The 27,972-nt window shown below is 48.0% G+C and overlaps 1 protein-coding gene across 1 annotated transcript; it reads left to right on the forward strand.

Annotated features, from left to right (window-relative positions):
* The first annotated feature begins 3,845 nt into the window (after positions 1-3,845).
* COL6A2 (collagen type VI alpha 2 chain) lies at positions 3,846-27,860 on the forward strand. Its single transcript, XM_054380974.1, has 27 exons — positions 3,846-3,966; positions 5,365-5,963; positions 6,503-6,523; positions 7,232-7,297; positions 7,869-7,922; positions 8,033-8,077; positions 8,254-8,280; positions 8,555-8,581; positions 8,693-8,737; positions 10,327-10,380; positions 10,762-10,824; positions 11,088-11,150; positions 12,022-12,111; positions 12,930-12,992; positions 13,292-13,354; positions 13,487-13,549; positions 14,054-14,116; positions 14,532-14,582; positions 14,955-14,990; positions 15,373-15,435; positions 15,651-15,713; positions 15,998-16,033; positions 16,299-16,344; positions 16,882-17,034; positions 17,258-17,710; positions 18,029-18,067; positions 26,789-27,860. The coding sequence occupies exons 1-27, from the start codon at positions 3,861-3,863 to the stop codon at positions 27,394-27,396; spliced, it is 3,060 nt and encodes a 1,019-aa protein (XP_054236949.1). The 5' UTR covers positions 3,846-3,860; the 3' UTR covers positions 27,397-27,860.
* The last annotated feature ends 112 nt before the right edge of the window (positions 27,861-27,972 follow it).

A 27,972-nucleotide genomic window follows, 5' to 3' on the forward strand; every position in this document is an offset into this window, starting at 1 on the left:
TCCTTCCACATGCAATGTGCACACAAAGGTGAGAACACAGAGGTGCATTTATAAGAGCTTTGGTTCCAAATGGGACGTTTTTTCATTCTGATTTTATTTAGCAAACGTTTGAGTAGAATCAAATACTGTCTGCACAAGTGCGTGGTGATACAGTCATCACCTGCTGGGCAGGGCCATGGAAAAAAAAGTTGGGACTGGGTCTGTGTCAGAGCAGCAGAGCAGTTTCAAACTTTATTCTGCATGTGACACAGCTAACGTAATTCTCCTTTCTTGAGAGTGATGCAGGCTTTGAATAAGCTCCTTGCAAGCACAGTTAAGGGAACTGCTCTCTCAGAGGTTGTGATATTGAAGGGGGAAAACACCAGAAGGAACTTCAGAAACATCAGTGTGGGGGATAAGAGAGACCATGGCTCTGCCTAGCAAGGCACATAAGGTGATCTATCTGAAAATGAGATGCAAGAGTGCAAGCAAGCCAACTGTAATTTGCACATTTGAGGGAGCTGTTGCAAGTCATTTGTTTGCCATAATGTTATATTCAGCTGCTCAAGGTAGGAAGAGGTGCCTACCATCAGAGAGCTCAGATCCTCCTGCAAGGTCACAATTTTTGCAGGGCTCTCTGTAAATATAATGCCATATGCCATATACTTTTGCAATTATATAGGTAACAGACAGGTTACCTGAGACCTGAGTGAGGGAGCAGCAGAGAGGACCCTGCATTTCTCTGCTGAGCACCTGAGGCAATTTAGTAGGAGCACAGACCCCAACCCAGGGAGGATGGTGCAAAGCAGTGACCTCAAAATCTGTTCAGGGGACGCAAAAACAAGGCTAAAGATTCCTACTTTTTCTTTGTGTGCATCTCATGGGGAAATAATGTATCACCCAAAATACAAATGCTGGAACTAGAAAGAAAAATCCAAGAGAAACCCTAGTAAGGCCTTGCTCTTACGTAATATCATCTGCTCTTGCAGAGAGAGAAAGGTCAAGGAACAACAGGATGGCCAGACCCAAGTATTCAAACTTAATCAGTCAGCTCCAAATTTAATCTTTCCATTAGTTTTTTTGCCTGTCAGCATTCAAAAATTTTCTTCAACATCCAGAAAATACAGCAGTCTGAAACACATCATTTTGCTGATGAAGTCTGAGATTTCCATTTCAGTGTTTTGCAGCAGGAGGTGGAGATTTAAGGAATGTTATGAGAGTTGTGAGAGAATCACAACAGCTAATAAGGCTCCGAGGATGATAAAATAGTCACTGTCACCCTCCCTAGCCTTGGAGACCTCTTAGGTTGTGAGAGGGGTCTCCAGCAGCCTCCCCACCACATGTCCACTCACTCTGAGCAGCAGGTGGAATTCTTGTACAGCAGATAGCTAACATAGCTCAAGGCATGGAGGTCCCCCCTGAGGAAGAGAAAGTGCTTGTGACAGAGTGCAATACAGCAGGACTATAGAGAAGTGGCATGTGTCTGGTGTTCTCATTTGTCACTTTTTAGCCTTGCCTGCATGTAGAGGCAAAGGCCATGGTGCCTCACTGACCTGGTCCAAAGCCCCAAGGCCTGTGGGCAGGGGCAATTCTGTGCTATAGCTAGTTGCACATGCAGTTTTGCTGCTTCTTGTAGCTCTGCCTGGAAAGCAGCCCTTCTGCACAGTGCCTTTCCCACCCACGCACACATGGCGGGAGGGAGGGAGATGGTTAAAGTCAGGACACAGTAATCTGTGAGTCAGACACTTGGCCAAAGCCTCTAGTACTCCCAGCCTCTCCAAAAGCTGATGTCTCCAGCTTCCTCAGCTGTCATGAAAGACTAGCTCTAAAATGGTGCTGTCTGAAGGCACAGAGCTGTTGTGTCCTACAAGGGACTAGGATGTCCTACAGCTCTGCTTTGTGGAAGGCAAACAAGATGAGGGAAGCCATAGTAAGACTAGAGGGAGAAACTCAAGATCTTAACTAAAATACACCTCTGGCATTAAAGTATTTTATTTTTGTGACACTTCTTCTGTTCTCTGCACTGCAATGAAAGCTGAGCTACATTGACCTAGGCAGGGATTTCACAAGGCCACAGTCAGGTCTCTTTGCAAACAGCAGTGCAGCCTCTCTGAGCTGGAGAGGGAGGAAAAGGGCTCATCATTTACTTGGTAGGGACCTTTGGGTGCTGAGCTGGAGGTATATGAGAAGCTTTCAATGTCAGAGGGCTTTTCTGAGCCATGTCTGTGGCGCACCTCAAGCTGGTGTTTCTGAAGCTGTTAATCTCTTCCCCAATCCACACAAGAGATCTCTAAAGAGCAGAAGGATTTCTCCTTCCTCTGTGTGAGCACTGGCCCTTGCAGTCTGGTTAGCACAGGCACAAGCCTTAGCAAGGAGGAAGGCTGTCACTGTTGAATGGATATTGATAGCACTGGAAGGAAGCAGCCTAGACCAGCATAGACCAGTCAGCAGAACTCTGCGATGTGCTGCAGCTTGCTGTCTAAACTGGAACAGGACGTGTCCCACCTAGGGAGTAGTTGGTCACTACATGAAGACAGGTCTCTACAGAGACACAGGGGGAGCTGAGCTGCCTGTTTTCCTCAGGTAATGCTGTGAGGCAGGACCTCAGCTGCATTGCTAATTTGCCATTCTCCTGCACTGCCAATGAACCAAATGCACTCTTGGTGTCCACTCAAGTCTTGACTTTTCCATGAGTTACCTCCAATAAAGCCTTTCAAGGAGGAAACTCCCTTTCTGGACTGGGGTCTCTTCTTTTCATAAGAGATCAGGCATGCCCCTTTTGGTTTGTGTTGAGTTGACCACCAAGCAGAGCAGCATCTATACTGCTACCGCTGCTGCTACTACACTTGTTCTGTGTGCTGACAAGAGTCTGTGCTGATTAGTTCTATTCTCCTCTAGACATAAAGGTGACCATTGCCTTTTCCTCCATGTTCTTTTCTGTTGATGTGTTGCTTGGGTTTTGCCTGTGAACATCCTTCCAAATCCTGGGTTCCTCTGAACATATATATGTTCTTAAGAACTTTTCAGGTTAGACCTCTACCTCTTCTGCTACTTAAGTTATGATAACCCTGCACAAAACATACTCCCATGTGCAGCTGGACCTCAGATGCCCAGTGACAGGTCAAATGGTCAAGATGTATATTTCTTCAAGTGCTTGTTTATTCATCCCTTCACTCCATGGGCTGTGCAGGCTACAAAACAGCAGTTAAAAGCAAGAGATTTTGTACCCTTTTAGTATACAGAGGCATCACCGCACCCACATGATGAGTTGGAGGTGGAAAGGACCTGCTGCATACCTGTACTGGTTGTCTGGCCAAGAAGGAGAAGAGAGGAGCACAGATGTTTACATCTGTGTGGATCAGAATCAACAGAATCAGAATCATCCAACCAGGTTGGGAGAGACCTCCAAGATCATCAAGTACAACTGATCACCCAGCCCTAGCTAATCAAATAAACCGTGGTACTAAGTACCTCATCCAGTCTTTTCTTAAACACCTCCAGGGGGAATGGAGTCAGTGTGGGCATGGGACTACCAGATACATGCCTAGAGAGAAACCATGCAATCAGAAGAACCTGATGCACTGCCACCTGAGACCTCCCTTCAGACTAACAGAGAAGCTAAAGCAGGTTTAAGTCATTCACCCATACCACAACAAAAAAAATACGTGAATTGCTTAGCTTTCAAGTCAATATGTAAAATCTCATTGGTGGCCCCATGATGTGTCACAGGGATGGAAACATCTTGTTTTTCACAGATAGAGTTTGCAAGGAGCATTAACTGACTTTGTATCCTTCCAGAAGAGCTAGGAGGTTGTATCTTGTGTTTAATATGTAGCATGTCCTTTCCCACAGGCATCTAAATATCCAGAGAAACTGCTGAGATGTTCCGAGAAGCATTTTTTTCCACTCTTCTTTGTGTGGTTCTAGTTCCTCTCCATGCTCAGTCTGATGGGGATCCTGGAGATGTCAGTCCTACCTCCTGTGCAGGTAATTTGGGTGTCTGTCCCCTTTATAGGCAGCAGTTTCACTGAAACCAGTGGCCATGCTCAGTTATAGTTATAGCAGAGCCTGAGCACAAGGAACTGACAGTGGCACCTTGCACTCCTCCTGTGCCTTTGTGCTCCCGGGCAGTGTCCCACGATGGTGAGCAATCTGTAGGGAACACCATCCTCCACCAAAGCTCCCATCTTTAGGTTTGCATTGGTGTGCAGAGAGGTAGAGATGGAAGAGCTGGAGTCTGCCAGTGGTGGCTTTTCCCAGCTGATGCAGTAATAAATCACAGTATATCAGAGGCTGGAAGGGACCTGAAGAGATCATCGGGTCCAACCCCTCTGCTAAAGTAGGATCACTTAGGGTAGTCTGCACAGGAACACATCCAGGTGGGTTTTGAAAGTCTGCAGAGGAGATTGCACAACCTCTCTGGGCAGCCTGTTCCAGTGCTCCGTCACCCTCACTGTAAAGTTTCTCCTCATGTTGAGGTGAAATCTTCTATGTTCAAGCTTGAATCTGTTGTTCCTTGTATTATTACTGTGAACCACTGAAAAAAGCCTTGACACCCACCCCTCAGATATTTATACACACGGATGAGATCCCCTCTCAGTCTTCTCAAGACTAAATAGCCCCAGGGATCTCAGTCTCTCTTCATAGGGGAGATGCTCAAGTTCCCTAATCATCCTAGTGGCTGTTTGATTTTCTCCAGCAGTTCTTTGTTTTTCTTGAACTCGGGAGCCCAAACCTGGACACAGTATGCCAGGCATGGTCTCACCAGGGTGGAGTAGAGAAGTGGAAGATAAATACTAGGGAGTCTACAAAGCCCAGCTTTGTATCTGATGTCAGATACTAGTCCGCTTTGAATTGGATGGTTTCAGTGGTTTCCAGTTGAGGAGGTGATTTATGTGCCCAGCCTGACTTTTACAAAAAATCACAAGATTTTGCAAGACTGTTTTGATACTGAGGAGATCTTAGGATTTTGAAGTCCTGGGCATTGGAGTCTGACCCAAACACAGATGTTGCTTCTAGAGCTAGGTGGGCCTTGTGCTTTTTCCAATATTATACTCTTTCTGGAAGTGTTTAGAAATCAGAGAGCAACCATCAGCCTGGCAGAAATTTAGTGCAGGAGAGCAAAAGTCATACTCCTTTCAACCTGGCACTTAGTCCTTAGTTTCCCCATCTCCTCCAACACAGGTGGAAATAACTCCTGATTAGTAAGAGCTGTAACAGCTTTGCAGGGAGCTGAACCTGGAGGGTTGCACTGTGGTTTGCTCTCTTCACAAGTCTGTGTGCTGTCTATATATGCTTCTTGGTCCAAGTTTCTGAGGGACAGTGAGGGGTGTGCAGTGGCATATGCAGTGTTCTGAAATGGTCTGAATAATTGTCTCCATGCAGAAAAAAGGAATTGCCCCATCAATGTGTACTTCATCATTGACACCTCAGAGAGTGTTGCCCTGCAGACTGTGCCTATCCAGAGCCTTGTGGATCAGATAAAGCGGTTCATCCCTGTGTTCATTGACAAACTGGAGAGTGAGCTCTACCAGAACCAAGTCTACATCACTTGGCAGTTTGGTGGACTTCATTACTCCGATGTGGTGGAAGTTTACAGTCCTTTAACAAGCAGCAAAGACATATACCTCCCCAGGCTGTCAGCTATTAACTACCTTGGCCGGGGCACCTTCACGGACTGCGCTATCTCAAACATGACGGAGCAGATCCAGACCCAGATGGCCTCGGGTGTGAACTTTGCAATCGTCATCACCGATGGCCACGTCACTGGCAGCCCTTGCGGGGGGATGAAGATGCAGGCTGAGAGGGCACGAGACATGGGGATCAAGCTCTTTGCGGTGGCCCCCAGTGAGAATGTCTATGAGCAGGGGCTGCGGGAGATTGCCAACCTGCCCCACGAGCTGTACCGCAACAACTACGCCATCACGCAGAAGGACACCCTGGACATTGACGTCAACACTGTCGATAGGATAATCCAGGCTATGGTATGGAGGTGCAGGGAGTATAATGGGAGGGACAAGGAAAGCAGCATTGGATCTTTCTGAGTGACCACACAGTGGGCTTTGGCAGGAGTCCAGAGAGCACCTTTCACTGGGAAAAACCTCCAAGCTGTTTCTCTGCCTCTTTTATGCCCTTTCAGCACTTGTGGGCCAAACAGAGTGTTGAGGATCTGTGATTTCCCTGGTTGGATGCTTAACCAGGACTCTTTAGTTCATGTCTTTGTTCTCTGGCACGTTTGGGCAGGCTAACCACCCTAGTCCCAGCACTTGCTGAAGGTCAGACCCATACTCCATCCTGCTTCCTATCTGGGGGAGTGTGGAAGAGTCTGCAGCACTGAGACATACTCACTATCAGCAGGGGCTTTGAAGCCCAATCTATGATGCACTGTTAATCAGGAATTCTGCTGAGAACATTATTTTAAGCCATGGGACTTTTACCACCTCCTTCCCCTTAATGTGTGGGTTTTGGTGGGGGGCTGACCACCTTAACTGATTCTGTTTATCTTTTTTTTTCTCCTTTGCAGAAACATGAAGCCTATGGAGAGGTGAGTGAGAAGCATCTCTATGCCATTGTCACACAACACTTTTCGATTACCTCTCCTACAGAAGACCAGCTCCTACTTGGAAGTAGCAGAACAAATCTTGCAGTGAGCTGCACGGGATGGGTCTTTGCCCACGTGTGATTCAATACAAGGCTTGGGGACTTATCCCCTCACCCAGTAGTTAAAATGGCTTGTTGGACTCTTCACTCTCTGCCTCCTCCTCACCTACAATGAATTCAAGTCTATTGAATTCAAGTAATTTCATGACCTTGGAGACGTGTTTTACAGGTGCTAGACAAACTGAAGCTCCTACCCTGCTGATATCACCTGGCCAGAGTTTGACATGCACAGGGCAGAGTGTGCAGAGCAATGATGCCAAGGGCATGCACATCCCCTGGCAGCCCCAGCAGAACAAGACCACAACACCTTGTCTGCTTGGTAGATTTGATCTTTCCATTTGGGCCCAGAGCCAAGCCATAATGAAAGTGCTTGTGGCAACTTTCTGCTTTTAATTTACAGGCAGCACATTTTTGCGTGCTTGTTGCTGCCTCAACTCTGACCCAGATGGAGCCATAGTGTGGTCAAGGGGAGAGGTGCATGGAGAGCCATAGTGCAGAGCTGAGCTTTGGGTGCGCACTGGCTCAGCACATGGAGCAGCCAGCATGCTGCAGCACAATGGTTACACCTCCTGTTTAATTTGTTTTATTTCAGTGCTACAAGATGAGCTGCCTGGAGATTGCAGGTCCACCTGGTCCCAAGGGATACCGAGGCCAAAAGGTAAGCCACCCTAACCTGTGAGAATGATGCCTGTGCCTGCCACAGACTCTGAAGGATGCCCTACATCCCACCTCAACTGTAACAGCCTTCATAGGCACAGCACCCACAACTCACCAGCATCTGACTTGGTTCTGGGAGACTGTCATGCTCCAATAAATGGAGCACACAGCCAGCACCACTGTCTCACATCCATGCCAAGGCTGGTGTATTGACAGCAGTGTAGAGAGGCATCCACCCATTGGCCATACGAACCACAGCCAGCCAACTACACCTCAGAACCTGAGGACAACAGGAGTGAGGCAGCAGTTGTCTCCTATTCTCCCACCTTCAGAAGCAGAGCTCTCATGTGCGCAAGGTGTCCTACTCTCCTGCCCTCAGCTCTCTGTGCCCCCGTCACCATATAGCCCTTCCCCAACTTCTCCAGAGTAAAGCAGCTCTCACTCACTCAGCATGCTGCCCCAAGCTCTGTAGTAGCAGCTGCAGTGAGCTTGGTGCTCCCAGAAATTGCCGTTTTCTTACGGTCAGCACCAAGTCCTTCTTTACATTGTTGTGGTTTTTTTCCTTTCCTTAGGGTGCAAAGGGAAACATGGGCGAGCCAGGCTCTCCTGGGCTGAAGGGACGACAGGTTAGTTTTTGGAAAGTCATTCCCACTACAGCCAGCAGTGCTGCCCCTGCATGAACTGGGGCTGCATCTCTGCCACACTCGGCTAACTCTCCCTGTCTTCTTCCCTTAAGGGTGACCCAGGTATCGAAGGTCCAATTGGATACCCTGGTCCCAAGGTAAGAACCCTATAGCTGGTGAGGGAGCTCTTTGCATTCATTGAGTTTTGGGAAAGCTCTGCTTCTCCTTCTAATTTGCCTGTTTCCCACCCAAGTCCCTGGGCACAGACCAGCTGCCTCCACATCTGCTGATTTCCAGGCATTAACAGTGTTCATCTTCTTTTCTTTTTGTCTAGGGTGTCCCAGGGCTGAAAGGAGAGAAGGTGAGAAAGAAGAGACCAGATGGCATGTCTGGGCACTTGGGGAGTGTGGGAGGGGCACTTCTCTGTTGCAAAGATGGGGAGTTTAGCTGGAATGGGGAAAATAACAACCTTATTAATATGTAGTTGCATACATGAGGAGGAGTTTGCAGGGGCATCTCAAAGCCTATCTTCTTCATGCATTGCTCAAGATCTTTTGAAGTGTTGATGTTTTTACTGAGGGAAATGCAGAGGGGTACAGGCAGATTGTCTGACTCTTGTCCTTGTCTTTCTGCAGGGCGAGATTGGATCTGATGGACGGAGGGTAAGGAAGGGCATTTCCTAACTCACGTTTTGTCCCAGCTACCACCCCTTGAGTGCACATTAACTGATCACTGAGCCCTCTTTTTTTTTTTTTTTTAAATCTTCATCTCAGGGTGCCCCTGGTTTGGCAGGCAGGAACGGCACTGATGGACAGAAGGTAATACCACTTGGGACCACCCTGTAATGTGGCTGCTGCTGTTCCATTTCTTTACCCACCCTTGTCTCCACAGGTTGTTTTGTTTCTCCCATCTCACACACTAGCTTTTTGTTATGACTGAGGTTTCTATGAACTTATTTGTATATTAATCTGCATTTGAGCTCGCTGGAGATGAGTTAATTCAAGTCACAGAAGTTCTAACTCTTCATCAGCATCATTCATAGAGGTGTTCCAGGCACTTCATGGTGCAAGACAATACCTGCTTCAGCCTAGAAAGCTTTCTTAGGTGACTTTGCTGACTTTTCACAGACAAGTACCAAGCATTTCTTGCTGTAGGCTAATGTTAGATGAAGTTCTTGACCTGCCTGGAGTTGTTTGTGGCTGTGCTTGAGTGAATTGGCTAAGTGGACTCCTAATGGTTATGAAAAAGGACCTTGTGCTTACTTAACTTTTCCAGCAGGATTCTCAGAATTACTGAGTAGAAATGGACATGTTGACATAGCTTCATTGGTTCTTGCTGCTTTTGCTTTCTGGCAGGTGTCAGGTACAGGCTTGAGACCTGTGGACATGGCACTTTGGGTCATGGTCTAATAGCCATGGTGGTCTTGAGCTGATTGCTGGACTTGATGATCTTATAGGTCTTTTCTAACCAAAACAATTCCGTGATTCTGTGAGCAGTAAGCTCTCTGCAGGAGCAAGATGTGTAACTGGGGTTGTTCCTGCTGTAGGAGGTCACCATCTGGGTGCCTCTATCTCATTTGAGTTTCAGTGATCCCTACAGGACATGTATGCAGAAAACTTTGCAGAAATTTGATTTTTAAGGCAGTTTGCCAGAGTATCTGAAATTTCATCTGTAACCTATTGCTTGTTCTTAACCTTAAAGCCCTAAAGCCAGGTTCAAGTACCTGGCAACAAAATCCCTGAAATCCTCTGCTCTATCATGAGTGTTGAGGGCTACAACTTCCCTTGGGTCTGCAGACCATGCAGATACACTGCAGTGGCACAGCATAAGTTGAGATGATTTTGGCTGGCTTTGTCCACTGGCTTTGTTCTGCTCTATCTTGTGTACCCAGCCAACTACATCTGTAAGGTAATACCAATTCTTCTTCCCACTCCTCAAATTCCTGCTGAAGTTCTAAAACACTAAAGTCATGCCAACACCACCACCAGGGTGAGCTGTCTAAGTGCTGCTGGCAAAGCTGGTTTGGGACAGAAAGCAAGATGAATCTGAGCTACTCTCACATGAGATGCATGGTGGAGGACCAGCACAACAACGAATGTGAGCAGCCAACAAATCCAGCCTCAGGCATGTGCCTATCATCCAGGAAAGATGTGCAGGATGAGCGTGCTTGAATTCCCACCAACATCCATGCTACTACATGGGGCTTTTAGACTACTTTCTATCCTCCATCTGTCTCTGCACACCACACTCCTGTTTAAGGAATACACTTGCTGTTTATTCTCTAGCTGATGACAGGTATGGTCAGCAAGGATGTTAAAAATTGGTAACTCTTAACAGGAAAAGTTGTATTATCCCTTCAGGCATCTACATCCTCTGTGTATTCTTATTTTGAATGCTATCACTCCAGGGCAAGCTGGGAAGAATTGGACCACCAGGATGCAAGGGAGACCCCGGTGACAAGGTAGGAATGCTTTCCTCTTTCATTCAACACATCAGTTCTGTAGCAGCTGGGTGAGTTGCACATGTAGAAAGATGGCCAATGGGAAGTTACCAACCCATTTTCCAACCAATTGCATGATCTGATCCCAGGCCTGGAATCCCCAGAATGAGGACCAGTCTGATTTTTTTTATGCCACTTTTCCATGGGCAAGTAAGCTGGGATCCCCCGGTGACACTCCACATCACATAGAGAGAAGGAGTTGCTGCTTTCATCAATGCAAGCAACAAGAAAAAGTCTGTTTTAGTCTCTAGAGCAACTTCCCAAGTCAGTTGGTTTATTCTTCAGGAAAACTGTATGTTGTTGCCTCTGCGAAATGAGTGGCTTTGTCTTTTCCCTCCCTAGGGCCCTGATGGCTATCCAGGAGATGCAGGAGACCAAGGTGAAAGAGGAGATGAAGGCATAAAGGTACAAGGGCTCTGAACACTGACCAAAGTGTGGGCAAAGGCCACCAGTGGGGACAACTAAACAACATTGCCTGTATTTGCTCTTAAAACCTTTGTTACTCATGGAGTCCATAGGCTCTGGGATCTGGGTCTCATCATGGTACACAAGAGCCAAACAAAGAGCCTTGCTGGTCCTGCTCCTTGAGCTCCTCAAGGTGCACAGCAGCAGTGCATAGAAACATGTTGATGGCACAGGCAATAATCATTGCTCTCTGGCTGTTTCAGGGAGATCCTGGCCGGCCTGGTCGCAGTGGACCCCCAGGACCTCCAGGAGAAAAAGGAAGCCCGGTAGGTTCATGCAGCCTTCAGTGTCTTACTAAGTTCTGCTCTATATGGCATGGAGTTGGATAGGTATCAACAGCTCATCATGAGGCAACTGCAGCACAAAGATGACTGCTTGCCAAGGCACCTTCATGATTCTGCAGATTAGCCCATTGGCATGGGGAGAGCACAAGCCCCTGGGTGGTTGAGTGAGCCCTCTCATTGCATGGTGAGCCCACCAGTACAGTGGGAAATGTCATGTGGGCAACAGGAGGGAACTGCATGTTCCTGCAGCTGCCCAGAGCAAAAGGAGAATGAGTCTTGAATGTTTGGCCAGGGCACAGAGAAGCAGGCAAAACAGTTTTAGGAGGATTTGCCTTTCTAGCCGATCCATTGCGCTGCATCTTTCCTTCTCTTCCCGTCTTCTCCTGAATAGACAGGCCCTGTTTTGCTATGGCTTCTCCTGCCACAGTCTCATGACTTCCTCAGTGTGGCAGTGCCAGTATTTGCAGGCTAGTTTTATTCATGTGAGTAAAGTTTAGATATTATTTGACCAGAGATCTAATGCAGGCTGTACCCTTTGCACTTGAGGGTATAGCCAAGGGGTTGGTATGCTGATGGCCAGTTACTTCAGACATAGTGAAGGAGGCTGAAAGAGGCATCCAGCTTTAGGCAGGGCTGGACAGATGCTGTAAGAGCCCCTTTGCACTGATGAATGGAGAAAAGGTGACACAGCATCACAATGCTCCAAGGCTGGAGCCTGTGCACATATAGGCATGGTGAGTGCGTGGAAGCTAAGTTGTGTGCTCATACACGCATCTGCCCAGGGGTGGACTGCTTGTGTGTGTGTGCAGCTTGACCTCACTTCAATAAACTGTGTTTCCTTTTCTTCTCCAAGGGACTTCCAGGCAATCCTGGAGCTCAAGGGCCTGCTGGAACTAAGGGAGTAAAAGGTGAAGCAGGATCTCCTGGACCTAAAGGGGAGCCTGTAAGTGTCTGAGTTGCTCTCTGGACAATGAGTACACCATGGGAATCTAATGCAGTTTTTAGATGAGCTCTGAGAGTTTGCCCCATTAGGCTGTGCCTGCCCTGACTTCTTCATCCCACAAGATGTGTATATGCTGATCTCCTTGTCTCTTCCATAATACTAAGCCTGATGTCAACAGTTTCACCTCAGACAAACATCCTGTATTCCCATACAACCACAAATGCCTCTGTGGATGCCCAGGGACCCTTTGGCTGTACTCTACCAAGTTTCCCCAACTTCTTGAAGGAGCTCACAGAGTCCAGAGCTGCTTATGGTAGATCTCCTTGAAAAGAACAGCATTGAACTGCAGCCATGTCACACATTAACAATGCCATCTAGACCCAAGCTAATGTGATAGGGGACTGCAAAATCTGAGGACTGGGTTAGAGAGGACATTCCCTGGAAAAATACAGCAGCTTGAGTCCACCAGCACCAACAGCCCAGAGCCCAACTACTTCATGTCCTTATGTGATGCCTGCTGGGGGAAGCAACACCAGATGAGCTGGTAGTAAAACAGAGCCTTTATCCCTGAGAGAAAGAACCACAAGTGTTTGTGGTCACTGTGGTGACCACCATCCTGAAAGAACAGTCTGGCTGTAACATCCCCCAAGCGGTGCCAGCATGGGCATCCTTGCTTCCCTGATGCCAGGCACATGCTCACTAAGGGGGCAAGGAGATCTCTCTTATGCCAGGAGGGAAAAGGCAGGGCAGTCAGGTGTCAGTGTTCAGGTAGCATCCATCTTCACATCCAGTTTATGTGACTCTCTGTGTCTATCAAGGGGCGACGTGGAGATCCAGGGACAAAAGGCAGCAAAGGCACTCCTGGGATCAAGGGAGAAATGGTGAGTAAAGCAACTACCCAGACATTTGCAGATGAGCCCAAGATGCTCAGGACTGGTGTGTGCAATACATTACTTCCCATCTATGAACTGTTCAACAACAGAGAGGGGAACTGCAGATCCCAGTGGATCCTATGCTCTCTTCCTACTGCACCTGGTGCCCTGACACTGTGTTTCAAGCCAAAAGAAACACAAGATTTGAGAACAGTATCTTCATGCCTCCTTGCTCCAAGGAGCACTGCTGTGCACTCAAACAGCACTGGAGACATCCCTGACCACAAATATCTTTACCCTCCTCACAGGGAGATGCTGGTCCAGAGGGTCCTCGTGGCCTGCCCGGAGAGGTTGGAAGCAAAGGAGCAAGGGTAAGCCAGGGTGACAGCCAGGAGGGAAGGAAAGCACTGCTGCTGTCTGGGGCAGCTCACCTGACCTCCCTGCTCATGCACACCTGTCTGTACCTGCCTCTGTACAATCTTATATCTTGCTTTGCTTCACAGGGAGACCAAGGACTACCAGGACCCCGAGGCCCTTCAGGTGTTGTGGGAGAGCCAGGCAAGATAGTAAGTCATCCTGGGGCATCTCTGTGTCCATGTCCTCCCTCTGTAGTGAGAGGTGGCCCTACTGACATAACCTGGCTGAACTGTTCCTTCCAAGCGATGTCTGCCCATTCTTTTCTCAAAGATTGAGCCTCAAAAGGAGGCTCAAAAATTACCCCTGAGGCCCCTTCCTGGGGCAATAAGAAAATGAAGGACTTGGGAATCCCTGCTTCTCTATCACTCCCAATCCCAGGAGTTCCTGTGACAATATAGACAGGACCGTGGGAGAAGGAAATGTGGCACCCTTTTGTGCTGAGTCTGTGGTCAGTCCAGCACCCCACTGTGGAGGCAGTGCCATGACATCCATGTGGCTCTGTGAGATGCAGGAACCCGAGTGCCAAATCAATCATTATCACAGTAAACTTGTCAAGAGTGGAGATGCTCTTACAGCATCATCTCAAGAGCTGATGTCCCCAGCGTGGTCCCTTGTGTGGCCAGGGAGCCTCACCCATTTCCTTCACTCTGCAGGGGTCACGTGGAGACCCTGGTGACTTAGGCCCAAGAGGTGATGCTGGACCACCAGGACCAAAGGTAAAGTACCTGAATGTGACTCTGCATGTGAAAGGTATTTTGCTGAGGTTTTTTTATTACTCTTTTATAAAAGGCAATTCCCACTGCATAAATGTGTGCCTTGGAAACAGGGTGGCTCAAACCTGAGCCTCCCTGTGGGGCTGAGATGCAGGTCTTGCTCTGGCTAAGGCAGCTCTGTTTGCACCCCTCACACTGCACAGACACAGGGCTGTCCCTCCCATGAGATATCCCCAAGACTCTACAAAGGCTCAGCTTGCACAGCTGTTCCAAATATTGCAGGGCTAGCTGCAGAAGTCACAGCTCCTAGTGATGTCTCACCTCAAGAGCGAATGAAAACAGCTCTGGCTCACACTGGCATTGTCAGGTCAGAAAGACTGGATTTTGTTTCTGATGGGTCTTTCTTTTTCCACCCAAGGGTGACAGAGGCAGACCTGGCTTTAGCTACCCTGGACCCAGAGGACCACAGGTATGCATGCCTCATCCGTGCAGGTATACATGCCATGAGGAAGCCTGTTTTGATGGAAGTGGCTGCCGAAGATGAGCAGCTGGGAGAAGCGTGGAGGAAGAAAGTGAAGCCCACAAAAGGGGCCAGGGGGTTGAACACCAGGTCTGAACCTGGTGCTGAACTGTTTCCATCAGCCTGGTGGCAGAAGTGCTGGGGATACAGGCCTTGATGATGGTGATGAGGAGGTAGCTGTGCCTACCACCCCAACCAACAGCCTGAAGCTACCCCTGCTGTCCAGCTTAGTGTCCCTCACTGCAGACTTGGGATATATGCATGCATGGTGGGCAGCCAGTACCAGTCAGGTGCTGACCTCGCCCTCCTGTCCATTTGCAGGGTGACAAGGGTGAGAAGGGACCACCAGGACCCAAGGTGAGCATGTTTGTCTCTGTTCCCTGTTTTTTGTACTGACTGAAACACTAGGTAGTTCTCACCCAACCCTCTGGGTGCATGACCAAGGAACCTGTCTTGCCAGTTGCTGCCCTGGGATATTTCCTGCAGGTGCAGAGCAGGGGTGTATATCCCAAGCCCATCTCTCTTTGAAACCATCTGAAATATGCTTTGCAAAACTTCTATATTCTGAGTTAATGCTATGGAAACACCTTCTATTTGCTCTGTGCTGAGCTGTTGGTTTAGAGGGTGCTGTCCCAGGCCAGACAGGCACATGGTTGTGACAGCTCATAGCACTAATGCGTCTGTGTGAGCACATCCAGATGTGCTCCATGCTGGATCTGTTTCTCCTTCCTTTGAGCAGGGAGTAAGAGGTGAGCTTGGACCAAAAGGGGCGCAAGGAACCAAAGGAGTGAAGGGCGAACCGGTAAGCAGACTTCCCACAGTGTTAATATCTCCCTTCCAAACCTCTGTTAGGTGTACTGGGGATGGCACTGTCTGCTCTCCTGCATGTCCCCTGCCCCAGGCTCAGCTGTGACAGGGCTGTGTCTGATGAAGAGATCAGGAGGAGCTCTAAACTCCAGCAGTTGCATCGTCAGCCTTGCCAGGGAAATGTTTGACTCTTCCTGATTTCTTCCCTAGGGTGATCCTGGCCCAGGAGGAGAGCCCGGACCCCGCGGTCCAACTGGTGAAGCAGGGCCTGAGGTACAGCACCAAACCTTTGTGTCCAAGCATGTGCTCCAGCTCCTCTCTTCCTCATTTCCCCTTGATGCTCTAAAGCCCAGCAAACACCCCAGCAGGTCTCCCAGCAGCAGGACTTGCTGGAGGGAACACCAACTGCCAGATGTCTGCTAGCTCCCTGCAAGGCTTTCCCATCCTTCCTGTGGCAGACCTCTGCAAAAAACATGGTTTTGATGGCTCTGACATCATGGGAAACCTGTGCCTGAAATGGGAAAGCTGAGCCTGAAATCCTTGTGCTCTCCTTACAGGGGAGCTCTGGCCCACCAGGAGATCCTGGCCTGACTGTAAGTAGCACTTCCCTGCAGCCCCAGTGCTTCTCCTTCCTCTTCTAAAACATGCTTTTGGCATGCACAGCCTGAGAACAAAACAGGGTATCAGGTCCTGCCACTGCCCAACAAAGGTGGCCTGTGGCTTCCCACAGGAGACATTAAAAATGGGGCTGGGGCTGGCTGGGTGGGAAGGGAAAGGGAAAAAGGAGCCTTTCCATTAGAGGGGATGGATGCTGCATAAAGGGAGGGAGACACTCACCCTGCATTCCTTTGCTGACAGGACTGTGACGTGATGACCTACGTGCGAGAGACATGCGGATGCTGTGGTGAGCAGACCCTCGAGTGGTTGTTCCCCTGTCCTGGGAAGAGGAGATGGAGTGGGAAAGGAGGTCACCAGAGGCTGCCTCCTTCTTCAGGAGCAACCTTGAGGGAGGTCTGGCACTGAGCATGGTGGGCTCATAGCCACTCTGCACCCTGCAGATGAGACACTAGAGAAAGTCTTTCCCTGCTCACCCTGGTCCCAGCCTACTGCTGAGTGTGGTGGCACCACAGGAGCAGCCTGGCTTATCTCCCTAAATTTAGCTCCACCATCACAAGAACAGTGAGCTGTCATACAGAATTGCATAGGCCAGATGGTAAAATAGTCTATTACACAGCAAGATTCAAAAGGTTTCTTTCAATGTGCATTGACAGAAAGATGCATGTAAAATCCTTCCTAGCCTGTGGGCAGCACTCCAAACACTGGGTGCTTGGTGTGATGCTAACTGTATTCATCTTCTCATAGATGGTCCCTTCTGCGCTGGTGGCTCTTGTTCCCACAATTGCTCACATTTGTGTTTTCCTCCTCCTGTTTCTCTCCCCAGACTGTGAGAAACGCTGTGGTGCCCTGGACATCATGTTTGTCATAGACAGCTCGGAGAGTATTGGCTACACCAACTTCACCCTGGAGAAAAATTTTGTGGTCAATGTGGTCAGCCGGCTGGGCTCTATTGCCAAGGACCCCAAGTCGCAGACAGGTCTGGACTCTGTGGGGACAGACCAAAGCATAGGGGAGAAGGAAAGGGTCTTGGATCTCTGCAGCTTCCATGTTTGTCTGTGGCTGCCCTGGGCCGCACTCCATCTGTCCAGCACTTTTGCAGCAAGCCAGTTGGGCAGCTCTTTGCTGATAGGAAAGTCTGCTGACTTTCTCCACTTTTCCCTGAGGACATAAAGCCAAGTAACACGATGCTTCATTGGCAGGTGCCCGTGTCGGAGTGGTGCAGTACAGTCATGAGGGGACCTTCGAAGCCATTAAGCTTGATGATGAGCGTATTGATTCACTGTCAAGCTTCAAGGAAGCAGTGAAGCGCCTGGAGTGGATTGCTGGAGGCACCTGGACGCCTTCTGCCCTTCAGTTTGCCTATAACAAGCTCATCAAGGAAAGCAGGAGAGAAAAAGCCCAAGTGTTTGCTGTGGTGATCACAGATGGGCGCTACGACCCCCGGGATGATGACAAGAACCTAGGGGCTCTTTGTGGCAGAGACGTTGTTGTCAACACCATTGGAATCGGAGACATGTTTGATCAGCCAGAGCAGAGCGAGACCCTGGTCTCCATCGCTTGCAATGAACCCCAGCGAGTCCAGAAGATGAGGCTCTTCTCAGACTTGGTGGCAGAGGAATTCATTGACAAGATGGAGGATGTGCTCTGCCCAGGTCTGTACCTGTCCTTGTACTGCTCATGGAAACTGGAGTTTTCTAGCCCCAGGGTTTGGGAGCATGTTGCAACAATTGCGTGACTATATCCCAGAAGGATGGCAAATAGCTCATATGCTGTGTCCTTCATGGTAAGAGCTAACCTTTAGGTAGCTCTAAATAAACAGTCTTTCCTCAGAATTGGGCCAGCCTTTTAGGGCAGCCCTTTGGAGGCCTTTCCCCTTGTAAGAGACCTAACCCTGCCACCCTGACTGAGCAAGCTGTGAAGGGGGAGGTGTCAGCACATTACTCAGTTTTCCTTGTTTCTTTTCCTTCTAGATCCACAGATCGTCTGTCCTGAGCTGCCCTGCCAGACAGGTAAACATTACAAGTAGCTTCACGTCATTTGCACAAAGTGAGCTGTCCAGGGTGAGAGTGCACAAGGTTCAGGAGTGGGAGGGGGATGTGCAACCCTGTTCATTCCCTTTGGATGGCAAGGGTTTGGGGAAACAGCATTATTTCATATGAGGAGAGGCTCCAGGGCTTCATCTCCTTGCTCTTTTCCTGTCTCTCTGAGTTATCTGCACAGGTAGGTACAAGTGCACTCTGCTAGTACACCAGCACCCTGTCCCTGGGAACCACCAAGTTTTGATCTCTAAGCTTGACAATTAATTTCTCACTTGTTCCATGTCTCTATTGTACATCAAGTCAAATCCCTCTTGCTAAACTGTCCCACCTGTGTGACCTTTGAAATGCAGAACCCAACTTGCAGCGCTGGGCAGGATGCTACTTGTGAGTGATGAGGACAGAGCAGGGGCTAGGGACCATTTGGAAAACGACCCCACAGTGGACTCAAAGCTTTGGCTTTTCTAACGCTGGCTGGTTTTGATTAACATTTAACTCAAGGTGCTGGAGTAAAGGAAAAAGGCAGTAACAATCCTGTGGTATAAAGGAGATGGCTGCTGCTCACTGCAGGTACCTTTACTTGATCACATTTTATTTGTTAAGGGACAGATATGCAGCCTGAATTCCTGGAAATCCTGTCTGTTGGAGGCTCTGTGCCTGTTTAAATACAGCAGATGCACTGTTTGCTGACATACACAAAGCTTATAGGGGACAAAATTTTGCCAGTTCTTACAACTTCTATCTCTGCTCTTGCTGTGAAAGTTTTTGTAAAAGTGCCCAGGTTCAGCTCAGCGTTAGACTTGAACCTCAAACTCCATTTTCAAAGGAGTCCCTCGTTCCCGTGTAAGGCAAAGGAGAACGAGTCCCAGGATGCTCAGAAACCTGAAGACAGAAAAGCTGTAATTATTCCCATCTGAAATCTCTCCCAGGAGTATTTTGAATGGTTGCCCTGGGCATGCAGAAAGCACAATGCCCAGCTGTGGTGGGCTGAGCTACCCACATAAGCTCCTCTGCAGCGTCCTCTGAAGAGCTTTGTCCTGCAGATCTGTGCATGAGAAGGTGATTTCCCCATGCCAAACTGGTGACTGCTCAGATGTCTTCAAAGATTTTGGTCTTTGCAGCCTCCCTGTTTCTGAGAAATGCTGCAGGAGAAGGGCTGCCCCAAGCAGTGGTGCGTTCATGTTCTCCTAAACTTGGGCCATCAAAGGTCTCCAAAGCAAGGTGACGTTGGTGGTCCTTTCCTTGTACTGCACTTGAGTGTTTCTCTTCCTGTTGCAAGGTGAGAACAGTTCACTGATAGTCCTGGGGACCAGAACAGAAATGGCTTGAGGAGGCATCTGAGGGGGTTCCACCATTGGCAACTGCCTCAAGCCATGCCATAGACTGGTCAGATCAAGTGCAGACTCTACAGTTGTGCCTGAGAGGACATGGTAGCTGGAGTAACGTGTCTGGGTGTGTCTGGTCTTCCTCTGTAAGTGTCAGTACATCCATCTTATCATAGGCAAAAGTTGTCCTGGTGTGCTAGACCAAATAGATCAAGTTTTAAGTGAAACTCAGGGATTCAGAGACCTTTGGGAAAAGCACCTTCCACTCATCGCTCTGCATTGCTGTCATCATATAGAAGGATTGGTAATGATTATGCTTGCAGAGTGGGAAGGGAATCTGTTGGATGGGATGTGACATAAGGTATATGACACAGCCTGGGGCTTATCTGCTCAGTGCTGTGGTTCTCTAAGAACATCTCAAGAGTTGGTGCAAACTCTTTGGATGGAGAAGGTGTCTCTTGCAAGGTATGTGAGTGAGCTTTGTACATATCCAAAGCATGTGTCCAGCTGTAGGCAGACCAGACAGGTTCAAGCTAGGGAGGCAATAACACCCAGCCCTGTTCGTGGCCCCATGGCTGACAGTGGCAGTCCTGGGACTTTAAGGAGCAAATCAATTGCTCATGTCAGATACCTCAACTTCAGCCTTGGTATTGTCAGTAGAGTACAGAGGCACAGGTATTGCATATATCCTGGCTTCCTCCCTGCTGCCTTGCACAGCTGGGCTTGTCACCACATCAGGTTCACATCTGCAGCTGAAGTCCTGCTGCCTCAGTGCTTTGCCAAAGAAAATCCAGGTTCTCCTGTTTTCAGGACACACCTTTGTCTCCCTGTCATCACACATTGATTGCTGCAGCAATAATGGGATGCTGGATTGGTAAATGGGTTGAACGCTGAGCAAATCTGCACTGACCAATGGCTTCAATAGAAACTGCATGATGCTCTGTGAGGCTCTTTCTAACCTGTGCAAAAGGCTTTGCTTTGAGCTTTGGGATATTTGAATTGAGGTTCAGCACAGCTAGGCAGAGATGAAGGTTTGTGGGGGCCCTGACTAGCCTAGGTGCTGCAAAGCAGCATTGCATACTACAGGGCAATGACTATGCAAAGCTCAGTGGGCAAGGAGATCATGTAATGTCTCTTAGATGTCCTTTCTGGCTGTACAGCATCATGTGCAGAGTTTGCACATAGCACAGTTCAAAGCTACCACCTGACTGAATTCCGTATGCAGAAGAAGCTGGTGCCTGTGGCCTTCTTCCTAAATGTTGCTTTTTCTCCGTTGTACCTGGGAGGGAAGTAGTCAGTTCAGGTTTCATGTCATTTTCTGAGATCCCTCGATAGATATATGATTGATTTGGACATGAATCCCATGGGTTATCAAACGTAAAAGTGGCAGAAAGATCTTAAATCTGGCTTTGATCTTTACTTCTCTGTCCTTCATTAGCTCTGATTTTCTCTGGTGCAGTACACATAGGAAAGCCAAGCAGCTTTCAGACACACAGTCCTTGCTAGCAAGCCCTGAAAATATTCTTTTGACGCTCACTTGCAGATGACAGGAACCCTGGGAACGTAAACCCACTTATTTTCCGCCCCATGGAAGAGGGAGTCAACATAGATTTCCCCAGCACCATACATTCGATCGCCCAGTTCCTAAACTCCACGCGGGAAACCCAGGACCCCAGCATGTACACCCAGCTGGTGGCCACTTTGGCCTTTACCGCCGAAAAAGCCAAGTTTGCCACTGGAAATGAGCGGCAAGAGTGGATGGACTTGTTCATTGACACCTTCAAAATGGTGCACAGTGAGATCGTGGGGGACCCGGAAACTCTGATAGGGCTTTGCTGACTTCTCTGTTAGAGATCATGTGAAGTAGGTGGAGGCAGAGGTTGAGTGGAGGTGGTAATCATCTTTCCTCGAGTGCTTGTTGGGCAGAGGGGACAGGTACATGGGTAGATGCTTTTAGATTAGGAGAAACACAGACAGCGAAATGGCTTGGTTGTGTTCAGCCAGGGTTGGGACAGCTGTGTCAATTTTCTCCAGCCTTGGCTGGCTGATCAGCATGGCAGCTTTCTCCGGCATAGCCAAGAGCTGCTCTTGCTTTGCCCAATGCTATTCTGCAGAGTTGCTGCATTGCCTCGATCTTTGAGCCAGACAGGCTGCTTCCCTCCAGCCCTCTTACATTCCTACCCTTCTCCATCAGGCTAGCATGCCGCAGACCTGACAGTACCAGGCTCCACCAAGGAGGCTGCCAGCACCTGCATGGCTAATGGCCAGAGTGAGCCCTCACAGAGAGCCCAACAGTGCACTCTCCCATGACTTCCTACATACGCATTCGCTTGCTGCTTCTGAAGCACCTTCTGCATCCTCTCACTGGGTTACTTTGAGGGCTTTCTTTGGGTCCTGCAAACTATTTGTGGCAAGTCTGACAAAGCAAGGTGCATCTCCTTGCACCACAGTATCTCTGTACAACCATGCAATGGGCAACTGTGGTTATTGAAGGGAAAGAACAAGCAGTACAGGAGAGAGGGCATTCCTGGCTTTCTATCGAGGGCAACAAAACCTGGCCACTGCTTCTCTCAGAAGCTATATGAGCTTCCTCTGCCTTCTTCACTCTACGTTTGTGTTTCTTCTCTCAGTTAGTAACATGTACCTGTTCATATCCAAAAGACAGAGGTTATGTAGAGCCAGACAGTCCAAAGCAAGAATCCATGACTGTGCAGTCAAACCTCTGTGCCGCATTACATCAGCTATTTAAAAGCGAGTATTTAAACATGATGTGTACAGGCCATTCAATCCATACCTGGTGCTGCTTTGGTTCAAAGAGATGACAGGCTCTGTGTGTGTGTGTGTGTTTAGATGAGGAGTGATACTTCCATGAGCTCAGTTGCCCCTGGTTTTCACAAAATGTCAGGCAAGTGACTGTCATTCCTGTCTCCAGAATATCTGGAGAATTATCTCAAAGTGTAAGAGGAGAAAATGGCATTTCATGTGCAGACACGAGCAGAAGTGTTTACTGCCAGCAAGTGAATTTTACAGCTTCTCTAAATGACATAGTATTACTGCAATAAAGTGTACTGAGTAGATGTCACATTTACTGGGCAGAAGGGACATGTACAGTTGGGCTGTGGTGTTCCCAGGTGTGCAAAGTGGAGCTAGTTGCCAAGTTCAGGCATGGGAGCTGGAATGACAAACTTGGCCATTCTGAACTTATTACAGTGTTTTCTTCCTGCTCTGCTTCAACATCTGGGGCTTGGCAGTCCAGGGTAGAAGTCATTCAGTGACAGATGCACAGGGGAGATATTTGTGTTGCTCTGCACATAAGGAGATCAGACATGCTGCACAAGAATAGTCATTCTTCCCAAGGTTTTGGCAAGTTTTGCTCTCATGCTCTATAGAGACGGAGAACTCTGCTGTTGGCCTATAGTAGAAGGAAGAGTTCAGGGAGTTTCATGTGGTGCACTCTGCATTTTAGGTGAAGGCAAAAGGATCAGCCTATGTCTGAGTCCATGTTTTAGCGTCTGGTCATAATCCATATATTCCAGATAGTCTGTGCAAAGCCAAGCTCCAAATACTGTTTCAATTTTTACTCCAAAATTAGTGTGTGACTGAACATGCTGAGATGCAAGTAAGAGGACTAAAATCAGAGTAGTTAAACTTCTCCAGCCATGATGCTAGAGGACAAGCCCCCAAAAAATACTGATTTGAGAAGAACACCTCAGGATTGGGACATCTTGCTGAACAAGACAAGAATCAGCCAAGACTTCAGCCAAACAAATGTTTGTTTCATTTCATTATGCAGTGACCATTTATTTAATTTCCCATGGAACTTCATGAGGTTCAATGAGGCCAAGTGCAAGGTGCTGCAGCCAGTTCAGGGCAATCCTCAGTATCAATACATGCTAGGGGATGATGTGGTCAAAAGCAGCCCTGTGGAGAAGGATTTGGGGGTACTGGTGGGTGAAGAGCTGGACGTGAGCTGGCAATGTATGCTCACAACCCAGAAGGCAACCATATCCTGGCCTGTATCAAAAGCAGCATGATCAGCAGGTTGAGGGATGGGATTCCATCACTCTGATGGTGAGACCCCATCTGCAGTGTTTCTGGCTTCCTCAGCACGGGAAAGACATGAACCTGCTGGAATGGGTCCAGAGGAGGCCATAAAAGTAATCAAAGGGCTGGAACATCTCTGCTGCAAGGACAGGCTCAAAGAGTTAGGGATCATCAGCCTGGAGAAGAGAAGGCTGCAGGGACACCTTGATGCAGCCTTTCAGTACTTAAAGGGGTCTGTAAGAAAGATGGGGACAATCTTTTTCACAGGGCCCATTGTGACAGGACAAGGGGTGATGGTTTTAAACTAAAAGAGAAGAGTTTTAGACTAGATACAAGGAAGACTCTTTTTTTTTTTTTTTATGGTGAGGGTGGTGAAATACCAGCATAGGTTGCCCAAAAAAGGTGGTGGATGTCCCATCATTGGTCAAAGTCAGGTTGGTTGGTGCGCTGTGCAACCTGATCTAGTTAAAGATGATCCTGCTGACTGCTTGGGGTTGGACTAGATGACCTTTGAAGATCACTTCCAACCCAAACTATTCTATGATAACGTGATTTACTAGTAACATAGTACAACACTGGAAACAAAGTTGGGGAAAGAACAGTCCACACCTTCCCTAAGACATGGGAGGAGTTGTGAAAGCAGGAAGCCCCAGAAAGGGTTGGGAGGTCAGTCTCCATCTCACTGTTGATTTCACCTCCACTGTCAACACTGTGAAACAATAGGGGAAATTCAATTTACCCAGGTTTTAAAAGAAGCAGGAACTTTATGTGAATGGGTGGAGTTGCTCTGCACACACATGTAAGGAGAAGGGTTGTTAATGGCAGAAAAGTCAATGGCATCTCTGCTTTCTGTGCTGCTTCTGTTAGATGTTCTCATCTGTGCCCTAGCATATGGGATGCAGTACAATGAGCTACAGGCACTCATGCATTGCTGTAAGCTGTGTGAGAAAGACCAGGGCACCAATTAAAAGAGTCACGTGAAGACTTTAGCTGGCCTAATCCATAGCAGTGGCTCCAAGGATTTATCTCCCAGTTAAGGATGAGAATCTTGTTTCTTGGTGCTGGAAGTGGTGCTTACGTTCTCAGCCTCTCTCTGCAACAGATGCATGAGAATGAACAGAACAAACCCAAGGTTTTGCTGTGTTGTGTTCCCATGAGATAACTCATGTGCAGAGGTATCTTATCAAACCGCTCGAAGGCAGTTTTAACCAGCCATGAGGGTTGAGCAGCGAGAGTCTTGGGAGAGTGTTCCTGCAGTGCCTGGAGTGCCAACGGTGTGTTATACTCTCACTGAAGCTCCATGGAGTGATGCTGTTCTCAGCCGCTGTCTGCTTACCTAGAAGCTCTTAAGGTTTGCTTCTAGTCACATAGAAGGTGAGTGGATCTTGCTTGTCACCACAAGATGACTAGATGTAGACAAGCAAGAAGAGAGATGGCCTAGTAAGACTTCTTCAACATGATATGCAGCCCTTTCTCCCACCTGCTTGCCTTCTCCTGCTTCTGCAGACCCTACTTAGATTTCAGACCATGTGGTTGCAAGGGGCATGTCTTCCTGCCTTTCCACCTCCACAACTGCACAGAGCAGGTGATGACCAGGCATGCAGGTGCTGCCAAGGCACAGTATTCTTGTGACTGCAGTACCTGTGTACCAGGAACTGCAGCATCACTGTACCTTTAGACAACATTTCTCAAGAAAGGTTGGGCAAGGTGAGTACATACTATTGTTGTTTTAAAAGAGAGGAGTATCACAGCTGAATTTTTAAATGCAATATCTAGTGTGAGGTGTCCCTGCCCATGGCAGGGGGGTTGGAACTAGATGATCCTTGTGGTCCCTTCCAACCCTGACTGATTCTATGATTCCAATAGGGGGGAAGAAGTATCACTTGAAGATTGGTTTCTACTGCAGTCACAACTGGCATTTCAAAAGCTATTATTCACAGCAAGACAATGTATAGTAAGCATAATTCAAGGCATGGCATCATTGTAGATACGTTTTGCAGTGTGGGCTAAGGAGAAATGCCAGTCTCCGAGGTCAGGGAATGTGATACAGAAACAACCACAGAGTTTTACAATGTCCAACAAGTTAGGGTAAACCACAAGTACCATCAGGACTTCCTGCACCAGGTTTGACTGTTTTATCATGGATGAAAGTAGCGCCAAACAGTCTGCAAGCTCAATTATATGCACCATTAGAGCTTCTGCAACTCTGTCTTGTGCTGTTGGATCGTGTTGGATGCTGTCTCTTCAATCTCAAGAGTGCATGTATCTACTTCACGTAAAATATAACTTACCCATTTGCCATATGTTGACTACCTGTGCACAAATGTAATAGTGATCTGTCTGGTTCTCAGCCCATCCAAGTAATAATGCCAGTTCAGCACTCTGCCATGCTGAATCCAGGTATAGCAGAGTTCAGCACTGAGGAAGCACTCTGCCAAGATGGATTTGCTCATAGTATGGAAATTCAACCTAATGTGATACTCCTATCCCCAAAGTTATCCCTAGTTGCCAGAAATGGATGCTCAAGGTGGAGCTGCTGAGCATCTCCTATTCTTTGCAAATCCCAAAACACAAAATAATATTCCAGGCTCCAGGAATTCAGCCTTATGAGACTCAGAACCACAGAATTGCTTGACAGTGATACGGCCATTGCCCCTCTGCCAACTCAAGTGGCCAGTCACAGCAGGTACATCACAAATCAAGACTGCTGCTGCAGTTGTGTTTCTATTGAGTGACTGAAGAATAATGTCCTCCTGTGGTTCACTCAAGTATCAGTCCATCATATATTACAAAAGATGCTTTACTACTCACGTGCATCAACAGGGATAGTCTTGTTCTCCAACCATATGATCCAACCTTTATAACTTCAGGAATTAGTGATTGCTGATTAAACTAATCCAAGTGAAAGGTATGAAAACAGCTCTCATCCTACAAATCCTTATGAAGACTTACTCTGAAAGTAAACCACCCTCTAGCAATAATTGAAAGGTTTGCAGACACTGCCTGACATTAATCTCTGGATATTCCTCTTACAGTTAAGAACTTTGTGAGAAGGTGGATATAATTCTAGAGTTGAAAGGCACAGACCTATCTAATCTTGTGGAGGTCTGTTATAGGCCCTAGAACTAACATTCATTAAGACCTGGTGCCTAGGAGCTGAGCAAAGCAAAGTTCCTATGTTACCAGCTGCAAAGATAGTGGGACTGGTTCTTCTTTGGACAACGATGCACATAGGCCACTCCATCCCAGACTGCCTGAAACAAGCACCAAGCTTATGCCATAGCCTTTCTTACACTCCCAACTCGTCTTCTTCTTTCTTCTGCAGAACTTGCAGTTGCCCAGTGCACGCAGCGCCCCGTTGACGTTGTCTTCTTGCTTGATGGCTCCGAAAGGATTGGAGAGCAGAATTTCCACAGGGCTCACCACTTTGTGGAGGAGGTGGCCCGACAGCTTACTCTGGCCAGGAGCAACAACGACAACATGAACGCACGGATCGCACTGCTACAGTACGGCAGTGAGAGAGACCAGGATGTGGTCTTCCCACTGACCTACAACATGACAGAGATCTCCAATGCACTGGCTCAGATCAAGTACCTGGACTCGTCCTCCAACATTGGGTCAGCCATCATACATGCCATCAACAACATTGTGCTCAGTCCAGGAGCTGGGCAGCGGCTCGCCCGGCGCAATGCTGAGCTCTCCTTTGTCTTCATCACCGATGGCATCACAGGAAATAAGAATCTTGAGGAGGCCATCAACTCCATGAAGAAGCAAGATGTGATGCCCACAGTAGTGGCTCTAGGGAGTGATGTAGACATGGATGTCCTGCTGAAGCTTGGCTTTGGGGACCGGGCAGCCATCTTCCGGGAGAAGGACTATGCCAGCCTCTCCCAGCCCAGCTTCTTTGACAGGTTCATTAGGTGGATATGTTAAATGAATGCAGTGCACCTTTCCTCCTCTCACCAGTATACACACCCCTGTTATTACCTGTTCCATTTTCTTCCCTCTGTGTGGTTGCTAGCAACGCTGAGCTGGCCCAGAACAGCTGCCCTCTGAGTCCTCTTCTCTAGCCCCACTCCAGGGCTCTTTTTTGTTTTTCATGATGAAAACTCGTGTATCTTACATTTATGGTGCTAATTAAAACCAAAGTAAGACACAGAGCCATAAAATGTACTTTTGTAAAGCTTTACAAACACCAACCCATGCTTTGCATATGTACTGTAACCCTAGGAGGCCTTGTCATGGAAGCAAGAAACCTTTCCAGTGTGGTAGGTCACATAATCATCTCTAGTTTTCAAAAACTTGGTAGCCCTCAGCATCCTGTGAGGAGCTTTATGGTTATGACATTCTCTGCTCTTTAGCAAAGCCTTTTCCAGATTATCTTATCATTTTTGTTCTCTCATTACTTCTGCTCTGAGGGAACCAGGTGAGTTTGTGACATTTCACATGTTGCTTGTGATTAAGGGTCACAAGTGCCTTGCTTTCCCTATGCAGAGCCCTTGGGAGCTT

This window comes from Indicator indicator, chromosome 5 (assembly GCF_027791375.1).
Source record: "Indicator indicator isolate 239-I01 chromosome 5, UM_Iind_1.1, whole genome shotgun sequence".
Classification (NCBI taxonomy): Eukaryota; Metazoa; Chordata; class Aves; order Piciformes; family Indicatoridae; genus Indicator; species Indicator indicator.